Source organism: Oncorhynchus mykiss, chromosome 16, assembly GCF_057628025.1.
Source record: "Oncorhynchus mykiss isolate SJ-2025 chromosome 16, ASM5762802v1, whole genome shotgun sequence".
Classification (NCBI taxonomy): domain Eukaryota; kingdom Metazoa; phylum Chordata; class Actinopteri; order Salmoniformes; family Salmonidae; genus Oncorhynchus; species Oncorhynchus mykiss.
Genome location: NC_143037.1, coordinates 28,059,091 through 28,080,823, shown reverse-complemented (window position 1 = coordinate 28,080,823; position 21,733 = coordinate 28,059,091). Strand labels below are relative to the sequence as shown.

General features: G+C 39.4%; 1 protein-coding gene across 1 annotated transcript; it reads right to left on the bottom strand.

Annotated features, from left to right (window-relative positions):
• Positions 1 to 9,513: 9,513 nt before the first annotated feature.
• cabp5a (calcium binding protein 5a) lies at positions 9,514 to 15,433 on the bottom strand. The gene is made up of 7 exons (XM_036945853.2): positions 15,230 to 15,433; positions 14,274 to 14,323; positions 12,886 to 12,916; positions 12,361 to 12,504; positions 11,925 to 12,034; positions 10,208 to 10,355; positions 9,514 to 9,892 (listed from the first exon to the last, which is right to left on the bottom strand). Exons 2-7 carry the CDS (start codon positions 14,319 to 14,321, stop codon positions 9,864 to 9,866), a joined length of 510 nt encoding a protein of 169 aa, XP_036801748.1. The 5' UTR covers positions 14,322 to 14,323; positions 15,230 to 15,433; the 3' UTR covers positions 9,514 to 9,863.
• Between the last annotated feature and the right edge of the window lie 6,300 nt (positions 15,434 to 21,733).

Here is a 21,733-nt window from a genome sequence, read left to right as displayed (position 1 = left end):
GTCCTCCTGATTCTTCTGCTTTCAAGCAAAACCTAAAACAGGAAGTACCATTGACTTGCGGAATACGGAAGTGGTATTCAGTGAAGTTCAGTGAAGAGGCGAAAAAGACTGGCCAATAAAAATAAAAGATTAAGATTGGCAAAAGAACACAGACACTGGACAGAGGAACTCTGCCTAGAAGGCCAGCATCCCGGAGTCGCCTCTTCACTGTTGACGTTGAGACTGGTGTTTTGCGGGTACTATTTAATGAAGTTGCCAGTTGAGGACTTGTGAGGCATCTGTTTCTCAAACTAGACACTCTAAAGTACTTGTCCTCTTGCTCAGTTGTGCACCGGGGCATCCCACTCCTTTTTCTATTCTGGTTAGAGACAGTTTGCACTGTTCAGTGAAGGGAGTAGTACACAGCGTTGTACAAGATCTTCAGTTTCTTGGCAATTTCTAACATGGAATAGCCTTCATTTCTCAGAACAAGAATAGACTGACAAGTTTCAGAAGAAAGTTCTTTGTTTCTGGTAATTTTGAGTCTGTAATCGAATCCACAAATGCTGATGCTCCAGATACTCAACTAGTCTAAAGAAGTCCAGTTTTATTGCGTCTTTAATCAGGACAAAAGTTTCCAACTGTGCTAACATAATTGCAAAAGAGTTTTCTAATGATCATTTAGCCTTTTAAAATGATAAACTTGGATTAGCTAACATAACGTGCCATTGGAACACAGGAGTGATGGTTGCTGATGATGGGCCTCTGTACGCCTATGTAGATATTCCATTTACAAAAATCAGACACTTCCAGCTACGATTGTTAATGTTGTAAATGACTATGTCTACATAGTATTTCTGATCAATTTGATGTTATTTTAATGGACCAAAAATTTGCTTTGCTTTCAAAAACAAGGACATTTCTAGGTGACCCCAAACTTTTGAACGGTAGTGTATGTCTCGTGTTTGAGCCGTTGAATTACGACTCGACTTTGTCTCCATACTGACATTTCGCTTGTTTGATTGCCATGCGTAGGGAATAACTACACTGTTAGTATTCGGTCATAATCCCAGTCACCTTTCCATGGTTAAATGCGATGTTCGCGCTTTCAGTTTTGCGCAAATGCCGCCATCTATTCACAGTTTCTGGTTAGGGTAGGTTTTAATAGTCACAGTGGGTACAACATCTCCTATGCACTTCCTTATAAACACACTCACCGAATCAGCGTATACATCAATTTTATTCCCTGAGGCTACCCGGAACATGTCCTAGTCCGCGTGATTAAAACAATCTTGAAGCGTGGATTCCAATTGGTCAGACCAGAGTTGAATAGGTTTAGCACGGGTACATCCTGTTTGAGTTTCTGCCTATAGGAAGGGAGTCAGATTTGCCAAAAGGAGGGCGGGGGATGGCCATGTCACCGTCAATTGAACAGGGGTGCAAAACAATGTACAAGAGAAAAGTAAATTCCATACGGGGAAAGTATCATTCATCCACACAAACAACAACAAAAAAAGATACATTCCCACGCCTTAAGTAATTCGAAAGCTAAAATACCCTGCTCTGGTTCTGCGGCCTGAAAGGGTGGGACTGCACAAGACAGTACTTCATGTAGGTCCTCAGATGTAAAATCTTTTAATCCCAGGAAGAGTTCAGCTGCAGAAACAATTATGTCAATCTTTCTTATCCACTTATGCACATCCTTTTATCACCAATGCTACAACTGACAAAGTCCACTTCATTTTTTTTAAAACCTTTATTTAACTAGACAAGTCACATTCTTATTTCCAATGACGGCCTAGGAACAGTGGGTTAACTGCCTGTTCAGGGGCAGAATGACAGATTTGTCAGCGCGGGAATTTTAAATTGCAACCTTCTGGTTACTAGTCCAACGCTCTACCCACTAGGCTACCCTGCAATTCTATGAAGGACGTTTGGATCCTGCTGGTGACACGCAGGCCTCGGCGCATGTTGCTGTTGGCTCCACTGGTATTCACTAACAAACATCGAACCTGCTGCTCTTAATAGCTTTTTTACCGCCTCCCCATAGAAGACAAACTGAACTGCCCTGACTTTGGCCACCTCCATCTTGTTCACCCTATTTGGGCATTCCAAGGATGTCACCATATGTTCTCCACCACATTTACAACACTTTATTCCTTTGCGATTCTCTCCTGCCCTTCAGTCTCCATCAAAGTGATTTTATCCCACATTTCGATTCCTTCCGTCTCAAGACACTTTCTACATGTCCAAACATTTTGTTTTTCTTTCCCTGCCAAGGCCTGGATATAATGGCTCTGGAAGGAAAATACACATATCCCAGCTGGGTCAAGAGGGATTCCACATTTTTAAAAACACAACAAACTCTTCTCCGTCTTTCCATTATTCACAGATTCATGCAGCATACATCAACCACTCCAGGAATTTTCTTTAGTATATCAATATCTTCCGAAACTCAAGAAATTACTCTTTTGTGCCCTGTTCCTTATATCAAAGCACGACACATCAGCTCCAAATTTAGTGAGTTCCAATACCTGTTTTTTTCTGCTCCTCAGACACACACAAAATCAGAACTGTAATGAACACGAGGGGAGACAGAGAGCTGGTTTCAAGCGCAACAAGTGTTTATTGCAAAGGACCACAGGAGGAGGCAGGTAGCTGGATCCAGGGGCAGGCAGAAGGTCATACACAGGGGGTTCAAAAGGGCTCCAGTACAGGCAGGGAATAGGTAAAAACGATCACTCACAGGAAACCCAGCGCTCTGAAAGCCGTCTGTCACAAAACAAACAATACCTCAGAGTGATGAGAAGCAAAAAACTGAACTAAATAGTGTGTGATAATGACAAACAGGTGTGTGAACAGGTGATTAGAATTCAGGGGATTGGGATATGGAGAGTGAGCTGCGTTCAGGGGATCGAGGTGTTTGAGGGTGTGAGTTGGAAGCAGACGTTACAATAGAGGCCATTATTATTTTCATCATTGTGTCAAGAGATATAGTACTAAAACACTTGAGTTTCTCCCTTGATCCTCGGTCCTGGCAGAGCAATGTGCTTAATATTTGGAAAATTGAAAATACATATATATATTTTAGGCCTAGCCCATAGAAAGCTGATGGGATCCTCCTCTTTTTAATAGAGGCCATCATTCTGTTTTCTCACGCAATTGCATAGCCTATAGAAATGTTGCACGAAATGAGCTCATGGGCTCTCATGAAGTGTTTGATTAAATTTTCGATCACATTTGCATTGATGTCAGAGTGATTAGAGGGAAAATAGAGTGCTGAGTGCCAGGCAGTTAGCAAGTTTGGTAGGCTACTAAAGACCACCAGCAGCATCAGAGCTTGGAGAAGCCTAATTACCATGACTAAACGGTCATGTGGAATTTGACTGCCTTCATTACTCGTGACCGCTGGTGTGGCAGTAATACGGTCACAGCAATACCCTTAGTGTTGATCCAGAGTCACATTTCCTGAGATTTACTAGAGATGAGTATATCAATTGTGATTACTAAAATGTTAAATTACCATGAAGGTTGTTAAATTATTTATCTAATTCCAAGACAAGCTTATTTTCTAGCTTTCATTTGAACGTTCATAGTCATCCTAAAAATTCTGAAAAATTCAGAAAAATTGTTGACTGAAGAGACAGCCATGCTTGATGACGTCTCCTTATAATGCTCCCCTGGAGGGAAGTGGAGACAATCACAAGGACAGGTGAAACAGATCAGGGTGTGACATATACATATAATTGTCTATATAGTTATGTTTATGTGCACCAATGATGCGCTTTCATCTACAAATACTCATACCTCCCAGACCGTTTACCTAAACCCTTCAATGGATTCATTCAGGTTAATTCTGAAATTCATCTATATAACACAAGACACTGCAATAATCTTCACTCTCCCCACTGCCGCACCTCACATATTCAATTCTCCATCAGATATAGAGGTACCATACTCTGGAATTCTTAATACCATCATCCCTCAATAACTTCAAACGAAGACTGGGGGTCAGCCTGATGAACTATACTACTCAGTTATCTCCTCCATATAGCCTAATTCTCACACACTCACATGCACACATGCACACACACATTTAAACCAAACAATGTTTTTTTTCATGATTACTGATGAATTAATTTATACATTTATAATTAGTAGGTCTTGTTATCTATTTTAACAAACCTTTTTGTATTTGTGTACTATATATATTGTATATGGTTTTTGTTGTTGTGTGGTTTTCGTATATAAGCCCTTGGGCTTCCAACCACACCTGCACACTGTTAAAAAAAAAAAGTAAAATAATTTTAAATGTTTTTATTTCACCTTTTATTTAACCAGGTATGGTAGTTGAGAACAAGTTCTCATTTGCAACTGCGACCTGGCCAAGATAAACGCATAGCAATTCGACACACACAACAACACACATGGAGTTACACATGGAATAAACAAAACATACGGTCAATAATACAGTAGAAAAAATAAAACAAAAAGTCTATATGCAGGGAGTGCAAATGAGGTAAGATTGTTCATCTGTATTGTTGTTTATCACCTGTTTTCTTTGGTGCAAATAAATAAATCAAATAATAAATCAATCAAATAAATGATGGACCTTGATTTCAGACAAAAAAATATAACACTGTTGCCCCATTAAATCTTTCTCTAAATTGATGTGTGACCTTCATAACATTCCACATTGCTCTAAACTGCATTAATTAATGATCTTCCTTTTATTCTATTGGTGAGAGACTGACCGTAATAGTGGAGGCTGGTGAAGGTGGAAAAATGTAACGGACGAGCTCAAATCAAATTAAATCAAATTTTATTTGTCACATGCGCCGAATACAATACAATGTAATTATTAACTCAGGATAGATAGTAATACAAGTAAAATGAAGAATAGAGTAGCAGCAGCATATAATAAGTGTAAAAGTGTGTGTGTGTGTGTGTGTGTATGTGTGTTTGTGTTGTTTCGGTATGCGTATGTGTGTGTCTGTGTGTATGTGTGTTGTTGGTATATATGTGTGTGTTATGTGTGTGTGTGCGCATGCAGTGTATGTGATGTGTGTGGGTTTTGTGTGAAAGTGTCAGTGTAGTGTGTGTTTGAGTGTGTACAGTATATAGTGTGTATACAGTGCCTTCATAAAGTATTCATACCCCTTGACTTATTCCACATTTAGTTGTGTTACAGCTTGAATTCATTTTTTTACAAATGTATTGAAAATGAAATACAGAAATATCTAATTTACATGCACTAACATTCAAATGTTAGGGGTCACCTAGAAATGTCCTTGTTTTTGAAAGAAATTGTAAATAATTGCCCATTAAAATATTATCAAATTGATCAGAAATACAATGTAGACATTGTTAATGTTGTAAATTACTATTGTAGATGGAAACGGCAGATTTTTAATGGAATATCTACATAGGCGTACAGAGGCCCATTATCAGAAACCATGTCTAATTTGAGAAACAGACGCCTCACAAGTCCTCAACTGGCAGCTTCATTAAATAGTACCCGCAAAACACCAGTCTCAACGTCAACAGTGAAGAGGCGCCTCCGGGATGCTGGCCTTCTAGGCAGAGTTGCAAAGAAAAAGCTATATCTCAGACTGGCCAATAAAAATAAAAGATTAAGATGGGCAAAAGAACACAGACACTGGACAGCAGACTGGTCAGTCACTGGACGTCAACCCTATTGAGCTGTTGTGGGAACAGCTTGACCGTATGCAATGGTACGTAAGATGTGCCCATCAAGCAATTCAACTTGTGGGCGGTGCTTCAGGAAGCATGGGATGAAATCTCTTCAGATTACCTAAACAAATTGACAGATAGAATGCCAAAGGTCTGCAAGGCTATAATTGCTGCAAATTGAGGATTATTTGACAAAAGTTTGAAGGACACAATTATTATTTCAATTAAAAATCATTATATATAACTTTGTCAACGTACGTCTTGACTATATTTCCTATTCCTTTTGCAACTCATTTCATGTATGTTTTCATGGAAAACAAGGACATTTCTAAGTGACCCCAAACTTTTGAACGGTAGTGTATGTATTCACACCCCTAAAAACTCAGATGATCCGTTCTCAGAAGTATTAACAGGAAATGGAGTCGTTTAAAGGGAATTCAATCCGGACACAAGGAAAGGGAGAGAGGGAAAGAGAAAGAGGCTTCAGGGATACAGGAGATTAGACCCTAAGAGCGTAAGGGTTAATACTGTCATGGATGGACTCACTATAAACTACTGTAGCCAGGGTTGCATCCAGGCATGTTGGAATTGACAGGGAGCAGAAAGAAAATCTATCCCCCAATGGTAGTGCATTATAGAAATGCACTATATAAGGAATATGGTGCCATTTGGGAAACGAGAGAGAGAGAGAGAGAGAGAGAGAGAGAGAGAGAGAGAGAGAGAGAGAGAGAGAGAGAGAGTGCGAGCAAGAGAAAGAAAGATTAATTTGGATTAATGAAAGTGAAGCCTGCCCTGGATGTTAGAGGGCTCACGCCATCAGCATTACAGCATTTTTTTATCTCCCCCCTAAATTAGTAATCCCACATTTTGTTCAGTATTATAGTTGTGTTGTTTTTTTATATCAGGGACTTGGATTATGGACTTTGTCATCTGGCTGTGTAATTGCTTGATATTTCATTCTTAAAGGGCCAATGTGTTATCACCAGGCAGGCCAAAACTCCATCCCACCAAAACAGGCTGACATTTCAGGCAGTCTTTTCAAACAGCTCTTTCAAAGGGCATTATTATTTTCACAATTTCCCTTTATTATTCCAACCTCATAACGTGGAAATATATATCAAACACAGGAAAATCAAGTTTTTGACTTTAAAATGCGCCAAAAAATGCCAGTTGAAATGTAAATTTCTCTCTCTGTCTCTCGCTCTCTCTCCTGCAAATGTTGATATCATCAAACTTTACAATTAAGCAAGTATAGTGGAACAACTTATTTAATATCATGTTATAATATGTTATAGTGCACCTGCAAGGGACTCCTAGGGATCCATCCCAACACTGTGACAAAAATCTGCGCAGCAACATTCTGACGCAGCTGTAGGAGTGCATCCCTTTTCAAAGCTCACAGAATTGTATTATTTTCTACCTCAGTATGAATCCACAATTTGACACTGTAGTACGAGGCCTATGGTGTATGCACTTTCGACACAGCTGTATTTATTTTCTAGATTCCCTGTTTGACAGAATTGCAAATAAATTATTAGGTCTGGAAACGGTGTTCTGCGAGGGTGTCACATCACTTTTGTTAATTGGTGCTCTAAGCCATCGCGCCCCAGCTGTCAACCCGGTCTGATAACCTGCCCAGTCTGTCACGCATCTTACACTACCAGGCCTCTGTAGAAAAGTTGGCTTCCAAAACAGCACCCTATTCCCAATGTAGTGCACAACTGGTCAAAAGTAGTGCATACGTAGGGAATAGTGTGCCATATCGGAGTCTCACACAATGTCCACGTCAGCACTGTCAGTGTGCTGCACCTGCACTATGTTTCTTGTTCAAAAATAATTGGCTTCCGAGTCTAATGAGTCGAACAAATGTGCAAAGACGAAGTAGAAAAGTATGTAACCCACTTCTACTACACTAGAAACTACTGGTCAGATTAACATACAAATCCCCCCCCCCCCCCCCCCCACCCAAAAGAGGGGGTGAGAATTTAATCAAAGTTAGAGCTTCTTAATTTAAGGAGTGCACTTTTTCCTCTGCCAGATTTTTGGGCTCAAGAAAACGTTCAGTGTTTCGGCTTTTAATAGCTCAAAATCCGATGTTTTGACCAATTGACTCACGATGTCGTCATTTTGAGCCTGCATAGCATGAGAGGAGCTCTATTAAATCACCAGAGTGTCCACTTTCGGTCACGCAATAACTTTTAACCTTCAAACGTCCTTCCTATCCCTATGCAACCAACATCAAATCCTGAACCTTTTTATCCCACAGTGTAATCACAATGACTTATCTTTTTCATTGCCCAAGCCAAATACCCATAGTACCCACGTGTTCCGTTATGCAAACTCATCGTCATATCTTACTCATCATAAAAATATTTTTTATACCAAAATGTATAGTTTCTTTGAAGTCTTTGCTCTACGATTATGTAAATCAACGTAAGGGTCAGCACTCAAATAATAGAATCGCGATGATGGTAATGTTGGGTCAATAGTAGTTTGATAAATTCATTCTTAGTGTGATTGTTGGAATATGAAGACCTATTGATGATCTGTCAATACCAGTTACAAGCATTTTTATTTAGACTGATTAACTATGTGTATAAGTATAACATTGAATAGCTATGTATGTGTAATTATTTCATATCTTCCTTCCTTCACATCTGCCTTTCTACCCCTTATCACTTTCTCCACTCGTTTACATTAAATATTTCCCCTTATCTCATGAAGCCACTTTCAGACAGCTACGTTAAGTAACTCCACTCCCCAGCTTTCCCACTCCATCTTTCTTTCTCCACCATCTGTTCTCTACCAAACTTCCATTACACAGATTACAGAGATTCTGATGATTTTCAAAGAAATGCAGATTAGTGGACATGTTGTTTATTTACAGGGGTTAATCCTGTCTGACTCCATTCATAAATTGATGGTGTCACTCTTATTTCACACTGAGTTGCCTCTAACCGTCTCTATAAGAGGTCTGGATTTATGGGGTGTTCACATGCTATTAGAGTTATCTGAAGTCCGTAGTTCCGACTGGGAAATCTCACTTGAATGACCCTCCTGATCGTAATTACAAGTGGGAAACTCAGAGAAAATGTTAATTAACCAAGTTGTGACGTTTCACCACTGGCTTTTCACTTTATCAACTAAAAGATTACCACAAATTAGTTTTTGACAAATATTTACATATTTACAAATATGTAAATGTGAATAATGTAGCTAGTTTGACCATATTGTCAATGATAAGCAAGCTAGATAACTTTATTGTCTAGCTAGCTAAAATCGTATTGGTTGAACAATTGTTCTGACTTAAAAGCACTTGAACACAAACATGTTGGACTTATGACCTCCTTATTGGGAAGTTTCCCACATCCGACGACCATGTGAATGCCCCGTTAGTGTAAAGATACGTATATTTGATCAAGTCTGCCAAATATCATATGCATGGACATTGATAACGGATGATTGTTCAACCGAAATTGGATTCAGAATGGTATGTTAACGCTCCTTTGACATAGGGTAAACATAACCAAAGTGTTTTTTTCCGAATAATTTATTGTAGAATACCTTCAAAAACGAAACAAAAAACAAGCTAGACAAATAGAATTGCATAATTTTCCATATACATATACAAATTACATAAAACAATGTATGTGCTTGAAAAAAGCATTTATGATTTGTGGTCATGTTATTAATTATTGTATTATATATTTTTATTGTATTATGTGTGTTAATAAAATAATTGTATTAATATAATTTTTCAAATTACATAAAAACATCCTGAAGATTGCATAGACATTCTATCTTTCTGTTAATGTGTGGCTGTGTATCAATTGCAGCCCTGTGTGTGTGTGTGTGTGTGTGTGTGTGTGTGTGTGTGTGTGTGTGTGTGTGTGTGTGTGTGTGTGTGTGTGTGTGTGTGTGTGTGTGTGTGTGTGTGTGTGTGTGTCTGTGTGTGTGTGTGTGTGTGTGTGTGTGTGTGTGTGTGTGCGTGTGTGTGCGGGGCTGTGTTTGTGTTTGGTTTTGGTTGTGGGGACATTTTGCCGGTCCCAACAAGGAAAAAGGCTATTTTAGGGCTTAGGGTTAGGGGTTAGGGAAAATAGGATTTTAATGGGAATCAATTGTTTGATCCCCACAAGGATAGTAATACAAACGTGTGTGTGAGAAATAATCATTTTTCCAAGAAGTCCTCCTCACTGGCGTGACATCATTCTAACAAACTCTGTGGGAGAGAAAAAACGAGAATGTAAGATACTACACAAAACATACAGTACAAAATATAAATACAGTTCATTCATTAATATATACATCTGTATCACTTATATTCTGCAAATAGCTCCTCATTCCCCACAGTAGGATTCAATGGTCAACAACAACAATGTCAATGTCTATTGGTGCTGTGTTTTTTGTCATCTATGTTGTTTTGTCTATGCTGCGATTGTTGACGCCTGTGTTACTGCTGTTTGTGTCTAGAATACTGTAGCGTCTGACTATGTTATTTGTTGTTGTTTAGATGACCATTGTCAATTCTCCTTACCTTCAAAGTCTACTGTCCCGTCACCGTTGTTGTCAGCCTCTCGTACCACAGAGTCAATCTCTCTTCGAGACATGTGCTCCCCCATCAGCTTGGTCATGGCGTTTCGTAACTCCTCTGTTGTGATCTCTCCGTCTCCGTCCGCGTCAAACTAACCAGAGAGGGGGCAAGGATTTGAGTTTGCATAATCAACCAGCTAGATAATATTATTAAACGGAGGGTAGCGAAGAGTACAATTCCAATGAAAGAGTCAGACTAATTGAAACAATATTGATCCAAACCCTGGTTAAGAGAATGGTATGAATGTACAAAGTCTTACCATCATACAAAATCATAACAAAACTAGAAAAAAGTAGGATTATGGTCTTGATATGGTGATATTGAACTAACTATCTTGCACTGACTCTATGCACGCACACTGGACTTGTTTATTGTTATTCGTTATTCACTATGTATTTATTCCTCTTGTCACTGTTTCTATTTTTATTTGAGATGTTTTTATGTTTTTCTTTAACTCCGCACTGATGGAAAATAACCTGTTAGTAAGCATTTCACTGTTAGTCTACGCCTGTTGTTTACACAACATGTGACAAATAGCATTTGATTTTCTATGGTCAGTGGTGGAAAAAATACCCAATAGTCATACTTGAGTAAAAGTCAAGGTACCTTGATAGAAAATAACTCAATGTCACGGATCCCTCCGGAACTTTCATCACGCACACCTGCCCCTATTCCCACTGATTAGTATTGGTATATATGTGCCCTTTGATTTCCATGGTCTTGTCGATGATTGTTACAATATCCATCTGTGCGTGTGAGTACCTGGGCTTTCGTGCCCTTGTGGATTGCACAGATGGTTACGGGTCTCGTCCCGTGTGATGATCATTGTGCGCATGTGTTATTTATTTGAGGTACTCTTCGCTCTTTTGTTTGGGTTTCAACCCTGTGTTTTTGTAAAGTGTTTGTTTGGTCTTCGTCCCAGTGCCTTTACACAGCACGCCGTAATTTGGGTTTAATAAAAAAAACTATTATGCATTCCTGCGTCTGCCTCCGGATCCTTTATGCCAGCGTGACACTCCAGTAAAAATGAAAGTCACACAGTAAAATATTACTTGAGTAAAAGTCTAAAAGTATTTGGTTTTAAATATACTGTAATTGCTAAAATATTCTTAAGTATCAGAAGTCAAAGTAAAAGTATAAATAATTTCATATTCATTATATTAAGCAAATCAGACAGCACAATTTCCTTGTTTTTTAAAATTATGGCAAGACAGGTGTACACTCCAATAGTTAGGCAATAATTTACAAACAAAGCATTTGTGTTGAGTCCACCAGATCAAAGGCAGTAGGGATGACCAGGAATGTTCTCTTGATAGGTGTGTGAATTTGACCATTTTCCTGTCCTGCTAAACATTAGAAATGTAACGAGTACTTTTGGGTGTCAGGGAAAATGTATGGAGTAAAAAGTCCATTGATTCTTTTAGGAATGTAGTGGAGTAAAAGTTGTCAAAAATAGAAATAGCAAAGTAAAGTACAGATAACCCCCAAAAACGAGTTACGTATGTTTACTTAAGTACCTTCCACCACTGGATATGGTTGAATAGGGAGAGCATCAGGAAAGTTTTTTTTTTGTTAGGGTATCATGTTGGTTGTCTTTGCACAATTCCCTGACCATTTCATATGGGTTATTCAGGGAACTTGGAAGACTTCTCTCTCTCACCTCTTTGAAAGCGTCCTTCAGTTCTTTCACGCCGATCATCCCAGCAGTCTCAGCCAGCAGCTTTGGGGCCATCAGCTCAACAAAGTCCTCAAAGTCTACTCTCCCACCAACTAGGAAATTGAAAGAGATTAAATCAATTATAACGAGAGTTCCACTAACCTTAATTTGCTCTAGTTATGACTGCTATTCTGGTACTGTGGTCCTCTTCAGTATTGTATATTTATCTGAAATACTTCTAGGGTTGCAAAATTCATGCAACTTTCCCAAAGTTCCCAGGTTTTTCTGAAGTCTTGGTTGGAGGATCCCCAGTTGGAGAATTCCCTCCCTGCTTATTCTCTCCTCATTCCTGCAACCGGGATTTATGACAAACCTGGGAATTTTCTAGAACCTGGGAAAGTTTCTTGAATTTTCAACAGAGAATTGTCTAATGACTCACGGTTCATGTTGATGTTCTGGCTCAGCTCGATCAGCTCCATCTCAGTGGGCATGTAGCCCATTGTCCTCATCAGGTTGCCCAGGTCCTTGCAGCTGATCAGCCCATCCTTGTCCTTGTCGAACTCAGCAAACGCCTCGCGCAGCTCTGAGAGACAGTAGGAACAACTTATCAGTCTAAAAAGATACTGTGAGAGACCAAGAGTTGGCAAACCTCTTGGGGAAGTTGGAACATTTCTTTCTCTGTATTTTCATTTGCTTCAGAGGGTACATCTATAATGGAATGAAGTTTTCTTCAAGATACATGATAAATGAAACATAATTGGTAGATGGACATTTGAAATTTACTGTAAGGATAATCTTATAAAAAAGTATTTTCCATTTGATCAGAAATCAACCAACATTGAGCATTATTTAGAAATTGGTTGTAAAAAGTTACTAATATAACTTAGAAACCCTGTTACATTGACCAAATGGAATGGAGGACAAATGGAAAGAGTGAGATGACGCTGACTCAATTTTCTTTTACCTTCAATTTCGTCATCGGCCAGCTCTCTGTCCTGCAAAAAGTATTTACCAGAGTAAATTTATGTCGGATTTGATAGAATGTCTGCTTAGAGAGATGGTACAGTAAGTTGCATGAAGAATACTTCAATTTAACATATTACCAAAAGCACACTTTTGCTTTTCATTTGATACATGATAATGCAAATATTTCTCTATAACACAACATCTAATATTTTTCTACTCTCTCTCACCCCCCCCCCCCCCCCCCCCCCCCCCCCCCACACACACACACACACACGCACGTGCACGCTCACACATGAAAAGCATCCTTTCCCTATTGCACCCAACATTTTGATTTAAAATGACACAAACCGAAATGAGATTATGCCCAGATATTTAGAGTGGTTAGAGTGCATGTGCAAGGCAGCTACCCATATATGAAGATAATGCCCATCTAGCAGGCAATATTTGGGGAGTATGAACCACATGTAGTTCAGCTAGTAATTTAACTACATTATTTGCAGTAGCTTGGTGGTAGTTGAACTAAATTCAAATCTAGGTAGTTTTTTATTGGTTAATTACTTTTTTGCCATGTAGTGGTGTTGCTAACTACAAGAACTACATTTTTTTTGCAAAAATAAAACAAAAAATAGGTGATGTAGGCAATAATTTGTTTTCTTTTTCGGCATCAGACCTACTTAATTGTCACTTGAATTTTTTTTTAAATGTTAAATATGCTATATTACACATTCTGGTAGCATATGGCTGTGAAAGTGATCTGTCTTGCAAATTGTAGTCTATTCACATTAGAAGAAGTTAAGCTATACTAAAATTATCCTTAAGCTTTTGTGTGTGTATTTGTGTTGGTCTTTAAATAAATGTAATGAATGACTTTATCAAAGTAACTTTAGTTAAGTAAACTACATTTTCTTAAGGGTAGCTTTAGTGTAGCTTAACTTCTTCCAGTGTGAATAAATTGGTAGCTTGGTAAACTATATTTTCAAAGTAGCTTCCCCAACGCTGCTAGCAGGTAGAGAGATAATGCCCATCTTTCTCTCTTTCTCTCTCACTCTCTCTCAATTAAATTCAATTCAAAGGGATATATTGGCAAAGCAAGAGAAATAGATAATAAACAAAGGTTAAATAAACAATAAAAAATGAACAGTGAACATTACACTCACAAAAGTTACAAAGGAATGGAGACATTTTAAATGTCATATCATGGCCATATACAGTGTTGTAACGATGTGCAGATAGTTCAAGTACAAAAGGGAAAATAAATAAACATAAATATGTCTCTCTCTCTCTATAATATTTTTTTTCTTCACAATCCACTCAACATATCATATTAGTTTGCCAGCACTTCCACACACACAGCATATTTTAGAATAAAATGTTTGTAAAACTTACAATATGCTTCCCTCCCCTCAGGAAGACACATGCTGCTCCTAAACTCATGTCTGTTAGATAGGGAAACAGTCAAAGATTAGCAAAGGTCCCTTGTCGTTCTTTAATTAAATGTATTTTACTTTATTGTACTCTACTCTTCTGTGTTTGGCATCACCTGGGGGGGACAGGATTAGTCTGCACTGACTAGTCTGTTTTTGTGATCTACAGGATTGAATATTTATACATGTTAATATTTAAAGTATATGTTTGTACTTTGAGTGTTTGTACTTCACATTTACATTTGAGTTATTTAGCAGACGCTCTTATCCAGAGCGACTTACAGTTAGTGCATTAATCTTAAAATAGCTAGGTAAGACAACCACATATCTCAGTCATAGTAAGAACATTTTTCCTCAGTAAAGTAGCTATCAGCAAATTCAGTTAGTTTAAAAAAGTGTGAGTGAGTGTGTGTGTGTGTGTGTGTGTGTGTGTGTGTGTGTGTGTGTGTGTGTGTGTGTGTGTGTGTGTGTGTGTGTGTGTGTGTGTGTGTGTGTGTGTGTGTGTGTGTGTGTGTGTGTGTGTGTGTGTGTGTGTCAGGTAACCTAACAGTATAGCGGCAGGTAGCCTAGCGGTCAACAGTGTTGGGCCAGTAAAACCGTAAGGTTGCTGGTTCGAATCACCGAGCCGACTAGGTGAAAATCTGTCGATATGCCCATGAGCAAGGCGCTTAACCCAAGCAAGTCACTCTGGATAAGAGTGCGTGTTGTTTTTCAATAAAACATATGTATTGATACTAAAACTATATGCATGGTGAAAATCCATTGTAGTTTCCTTTCCATTTCCATTGTAGGCTTTTTAATCCACATACAGCATCTATGACTGTCACACAGTAAATTAATGCAGGCATTATCATCATGATGTTTATCTGCAAATGTTGCGATTTTGTAAACAAAACAGAATGGTGTATATTCACTTACCGTTTTATTTTCCTCTTCACTCAAGTATGTGCATCAATATCCCTACTGTCGGAGATGAGTGGATAGCCCTCTTTCTCTCTTCTCCTCTTTTCCCCTCTGCTCTATATGTGTCCACTCCCCCTTTCAGCAGTCTGCCCTGCCTCTCTGTCTGACTGACCGACACTCTTGAATTCTGTGAGGATGGTGAGAAGGTGTGGTGTGTCTGAGGTTGCATTTAGGATGGAGGGGTATATGAGTGACAGGAGTGGGATGGGGGAGGGTTTGGAAGGCTGGTCATGGATGATCGAATCGGTTGTAAATGATTACAACTGATATGGGTATTTTTATAAACTAGGGTAACAGTGAGGATTTCCTACACTGGACAACTTGTTATCAAACTGTTGATAAGTCACTGATAATAATCTGCCCAATTTTTTCATGTCATTCCATGAAGATATAAGGGGGATCATAGCTATATTCAATACAATTGATGAGTTGATTTAAAACCTGTTTAACGCTTTATAATGGACATGGTCGGTGTCTTGAGGGATTTGTCCAAAATCGTGTAACTTAAAACATTACTTTTCTGTTCTTGCATTTATGGCAGTGTAAGTTGATATTATATCATAAATTAAGCATTAATCAGTTAAATTAGACATTGAACTTGAACCCTATAAGAATCCAGGATCTAACTGTTGGACAGTGTTTTGTATAGACCGCTCAGAAATGCAGTGTAACGTCTTAACATTTCGTTAAGCAAAGCGTCAACACAGGACTAAGATCGAATCGTACTAAACCAGCTCCGACACTCGTCAAATCTGGCAGGACTTGCAAACTACTACAGACTGCAAAGGAAAGCACAGCCGATAGCTGTCCAGTGATATGAGCCTTCCAGACGAGCTAAAAAACGTATATGCTCGATACGAGGCAAGTAACACTGAAACACGCATGAGAGAATTAGCTGTTCCGGACGACTATGTCATCATGCTCTCCACACCCAAGTAAGACTGTAAAACAGGTCAACATTCACAAGGCCGCAGAGCCAGACAGATTACCAGGACATGTACTCCGAGAATGTGCTGACCATCTGGCAAGTGTCTTCACTGACATTCAACCTCTCCCTGTCTGAGTCTGTTATACCAACATGTTTCAAGCAGACCACCATAGTCCCTGTGCCAAAAAAACACTAAGGTAACCTGCCTAAATGACTACCGACCCGTAGCAATCACATCTGTAGCCATGAAATGCTTTGAAAGTCTGGTCATGGCTCACATCAATACCATTATCCCAAAGACACTAGACCCACTCCAATTTGCATACCGCCCCAACAGATCCACAGATGATGCAATCTCTATTGCACTCCACACTGCCCTTTCACACCTGGGCAAAGGAACACCTATGTGAGAATGCTATTCATTGACTACAGCTCAGCGTTCAACACCATAGTGCCCTCAAAGCTAATCACTAAGTTAAGGACCCTGGGAATAAACAGCTCCCTCTGCAACTGGATCCTGGACTTCCTGATGGACTGCCCCCAGGTGGAAAGGGTAGGTAACAACACATCCGCCATGCTGATCCTCAACACGGGGACCCCTCAGGGTGCGTCCTCAGTCCCCACATGTACTCCCTGTTCACTCATGACTGCACGGCCAGGCACGACTCCAACACCATCATTAAGTTTGCCGATGACACAACAGTGGTAGGCCTGATCACAGACAACGATGAGACAGCCTATAGGGAGGAGGTCAGAGACCTGACCGTGTGGTGCAAGGACAACAACCTTTCCCTCAATGTGATCAAGACAAAGGAGATGATTGTGAACTACAGGAAAAGGAGGACCGAGCAGGCCTTTTATATTTACAAGTATATAAATTATTCAATTGTATAACGTTGCGGTCCTTGGAAATTACAATGAAGTGCTTGAAAAAGTCCCCGAATGTCCTTGAATTTGACTTGCCAATGTCTTTATGAACCCTGCTTAAAGTTAAAGGATGTTTAGTATAGATAGAGTTATGGGCTAATTTGAATATATTCACTTTTATATATTCCTTTAAGTACACGTGGAACTGCATGAAAATCTTTTTTTTTTTTAAAACCATCCCAATGTCACACATTGGCCCCAATATTTATAGAAAGACCCATATACATCATATGAAATAAGTCTCTCACTGTTGCCCCCTGTTATAGACCCCCCTCAGCTCCCAGCTGTGCCCTGGACACCATATGTGAATTGGTTGGCCCTCATCAATCTTCAGAGTTCATTCTGTCAGGTGGCCTAAACTGGGATATGCTTAACACCCCAGCAGTCCTACAATCTAAGATAGATGCCCTCAAAATCTCACACAAATTATCAAGGAACCCACCAGGTACAACCCTAAATTCATAAACATGGGCACCCTCATCAATATTATCCTGACGAACTTGTACTTCAAATACACCTCTGCTGTTTTCAATCAGGATCTCAGCAATCACTGCCTCATTGCCTGCATGCACTATGGGTCTGCGGTCAAACGACCAGCCCTCATCACTGTCAAATGCTCCCTGAAACACTTCTGCGAGCAGGCCTTTCTAATCGACCTGGCCCGGGTATCCTGGATGGATATTGACCTCATCCCATAAGTGGAGGATGCCTGGTAATTCTTTAAAAGTAATTTCCTCACCATCTTAAATAAGCATGCCCCTTTCAAAAAATGTAGAACTAAGAACAGATGTAGCCCTTGGTTCACTCCAGACCTGACTGCTCTTGACCAGAAAGTCCCTGCGATATGCAACTGTTCAGGGAAGTCAGGAACCAATACACGCAGTTAGTCAGGAAAGCAAAGGCTAGCTTTTTCAAACTGAAATTTGCATCCTGTAGCTCTAGCTCCAAAAAGTTTTGGGACACTGTAAAGTCCATGGAAAACAAGAGCACCTCCTCCCAGCTGCCCACTGCCCTGAGGCTAGGTAGCACGGTCACCACCGATAAATCCATGATAATCGAACATTTCAATAAGCATTTCTCTACGTCTGGCCATGCTTTCCTTCTGGCTACCCCAACCCCAGCCAACAGCTCCCCCCCCCCCCCCCCCCCCGCAGCTACCTGCCCGAGCCTCCCCAGCGTCTCTTTCACCCAAATCCAGATAGCAGATGCTCTGAAAGAGCTGCTAAACCTGGTCAGTCACTTTAAACATCAGCTATCTGAGCAGCTAACCGATCCCTGCAGTTGTATATAGCCCATCTGTAAATAGCCCACCCAATCTACCTACCTCATCCCCATATCGTTTTTATTTACTTTTCGGCTCTTTTGCACACCAGTATCACTACTTGCACATCATCATCTGCTCATCTATCACTCCAGTGTTAATCTGCTAAACTGTAATTACTTCGCTACTGTGGCCTATTTATTGCCTTACCTCCTCATGCCATTTGCACACCCTGTATATAGACTTTCTTTTTTTTCTATTGTGTTATTGACTGTATGCTTGTTTATTCCATGTGTAACTCTGTGTTGTTGTTTGTGTCACACTGCTTAGCTTTATCTTGGCCAGGTCGCAGTTGTAAATGAGAACTTGTTCTCAACTAGCCTTCCTGGTTAAATAAAGGTGAAATAAAAAATATACTGTATAGTGTGATAAGCTCAACGGATATTGTTAACATACATATGTAACAAAAGGAATAAACTATTTTCTCCATAGAATACAAGTTACAAAACATTGTAACTTGAAGAGCATAATAGCATATCAGTGGGCCAGGGTCCTGACTGTGTATGTGTGTGTGTGACTGTGTCCACAGTCCTGACCCTTTCCCCTCTGCCTGTCTCGAGCTGTTATGTAAAATCATCGAAAATCTGTTTGCATAAGAGATTTAATCCACGGCTTTAGCCCGACAGGAACTTATACAGATTTCATTATAATTTTGGTTATTGCGCCGCTGGGGCAGCGGCTGAGGTTACGTAAGGCTGAGTTAGGTGAGAGAGGGAATGGGGGGAGAGGAGGGAATGGGGGATGTGGGGTAGAGAGGGAGGAAGAAAAAGGGTAAAGAGTACGGCATGTTTTGATTTTATTTAATTGAACCTTTTTTTTAGGCAGGGGAGTCCCTATGAGACCAAGGTTTATTTTCCAAGGGAGCCCTGAATGACAAGACCAAGCAAATACAAAAACCACAATTATAAAAAAACAACCATATTCCTCTACCAACAATCTGAATTGCCCGAAAGGCACCAATGTGCTCAACTGTAGGGTATTCTGAACATTGTTCCATAAGTGAGGTGAGAGGAAACTTAAAGACATTTTACCTAAACCTGTAGTGACAGAAGGAATTTCAAGAATAAATGAACAGACTGCGCTGTGGTAAATTGCATCTAACGGTTTTAATGATGTGGCAGCTGCATTCATGTTGATGATGTCGCCACAGTCTAGGACCGGAAGGAATGTCGACTGAATGATCTGCTTTCTACTCTTAAGCGAGAGGCACAACCTACTGTATTTCTATACAAGAATCCGAGAAATGTTTCGGGCTCCCGAGTGGCTCAGTGGTCTAAGGCACTGCATCTCAGTGCTAGAGGTGTCACTACAGACCCTGGTTTGATTCCAGGCTGTATCACAACCGGCCGTGATTGGGAGTCCCATAGGGAGTCTCACAATTGACACGTTGTTAGGGTTTGGCCGGGGTAGGCCGTCATTGTAAATAAGAATTTGTTCTTAAAGGACATGCCTGGTTAAATTAAAAAACCCAGTTTTATTTTCAGCTTCTTAGTAAACACATCTATATTAGACCACTAATTCTATATTCTAATGCACAGATATTTGTAAGCACGGGTAGATGGACAGAGGGAAAGATATAGAGGTGAAAGAAATGGAAGGTTTTGAGAGGGATAGATGGATTTCAAGTCAGGCTGGGCAGCTGTCAGAGTTTGATTTGTGATTCAAACAACAACAAAGTAGGGGTAAACGGCTAATGGATGGGGCTGGAGAAATTCAACCAATCTCAAATGAACAAACAGAGCTATGGCTGCAAGAACTGAAATGGATAGTTTTCACCATATTTTTAAGCCATACAGTGTTTGTTTACAATTACATTGTTTACAAACAATGGAGTAGAACAGGCTTATATACAGTATTTGGGGTTCAGTTGTGGAAAGACAGTTGAACTAAGCTCATGAGGCATGTGTAAGTTCAATTCTTCAAGAATCAATGGCATTTGTTTTTAAGAGTCCCAATGTCACGTTCTGACCTTAGTTCCTTTGTTATGTCTTTGTTTTAGTATGTTCAGGGCGTGAGTTGGGTGGGTTGGCTATGTTGTTTTTTCTATAATTTGGGATTTTCTGTGTTCGGCCTGGTATGGTTCTCAATCAGAGGCAGCTGTCAATCGTTGTCCCTGATTGAGAATCAAACTTAGGTAGCCTGGTTTCACTTTTGAGTTGTGGGTGTTTATTTTCTGTTCTGTGTTTTGATGTCTGTCTAGAGAGACTAGTGGGGACAGGGTGGCATGGTGTGACAGTATAATCTAAAATATGGTCAAATTCCAATTGCAAAGGATGAAGAACCAAAGTACAGATAAAGATCAAACATTTTGGATGAGTCTGGGAATATAAATAAGAAAATGGATCATCTAGATTTTAGTGATGTCATTGTTTGTTTGGGTGTTTTTAGACTTAGCAATCAAAAACATGTTATCTTCAGTCTGAAGGTTTTAGAAATGTAAATGTTGTGATGATTTTCTTATGTTTGGCAATTAAAAGCTGATCATAATAATGAATTCATACAGTTTACACATTTTTATTTAACTAGGCAAGTCAGTTAAGAACAAATTCTTATTTACACTGACAACCTAGGAACAGTGGGTTAACTGCCTTGTTCAGGAGCAGAACGACAGATTTTTACCTTGTCAGCTCTGGGATTTGATCTAGCAACCGTTCGGTTACTGGCACACACTCTAACCACTAAGCTACCTGCTGCCCCCACATCTGTAATAACTATTAAATACAGGGTCCTTAAAACATTTAAAAGCATGAAAACATTGTCACATCAACAGAACTTCAGAACATTTGCATTACACATTTAAATCTGTAAGCCTGTTGTATTGTGTATTTCTGTGTTTTGTATTTTTTATGGTATGGGGTGATGTATTGTATTGGGCAATTTGACGTCTAGTGTATACTGTATTTTTTTATGTTGCGGGTTTTGTGTCGGTTTGATATTTAAACAGACTTGCCTTTCTTAATTTCCCCCTGTGTGATTAATAAAGTTGAATTGAATTGCATTAAATTGAGTTGAATTGAATTCATGTAATTTAAATATTACACCTTCATAACGTATACATAATTCATTGTGTAATATTAATAATCGCAGGCTGCAGCAGATTGACATAGTAGGGTTTTCTATACCAACGTGCTGCTTAGATCTGGAGATCATGGTTTCAGATTTGAAAATAATGAAGTCAGATGGTCCACAAGAAAAGAAACAGAGATACAGAATTGATGACACAATGTTGAATGGTGTAAGCATTTTTTCCCTTGTATTTACATTTTGTTGTGGTGTTTTGACT

Excerpts from the sequence above, each read along its gene's own strand:
- cabp5a (XM_036945853.2), bottom strand. The coding sequence starts at position 14,321 with ATGAGTTTAGGAGCAGCATGTGTCTTCCTGAGGGGAGGGAAGCATATT. Across the intron at positions 12,505-12,885 it reads GGCCGATGACGAAATTGAAG|AGCTGCGCGAGGCGTTTGCT; the intron begins GTAAAAGAAAAT and ends ACTGTCTCTCAG. Across the intron at positions 10,356-11,924 it reads TGAAGGACGCTTTCAAAGAG|TTTGACGCGGACGGAGACGG; the intron begins GTGAGAGAGAGA and ends CTCTCTGGTTAG.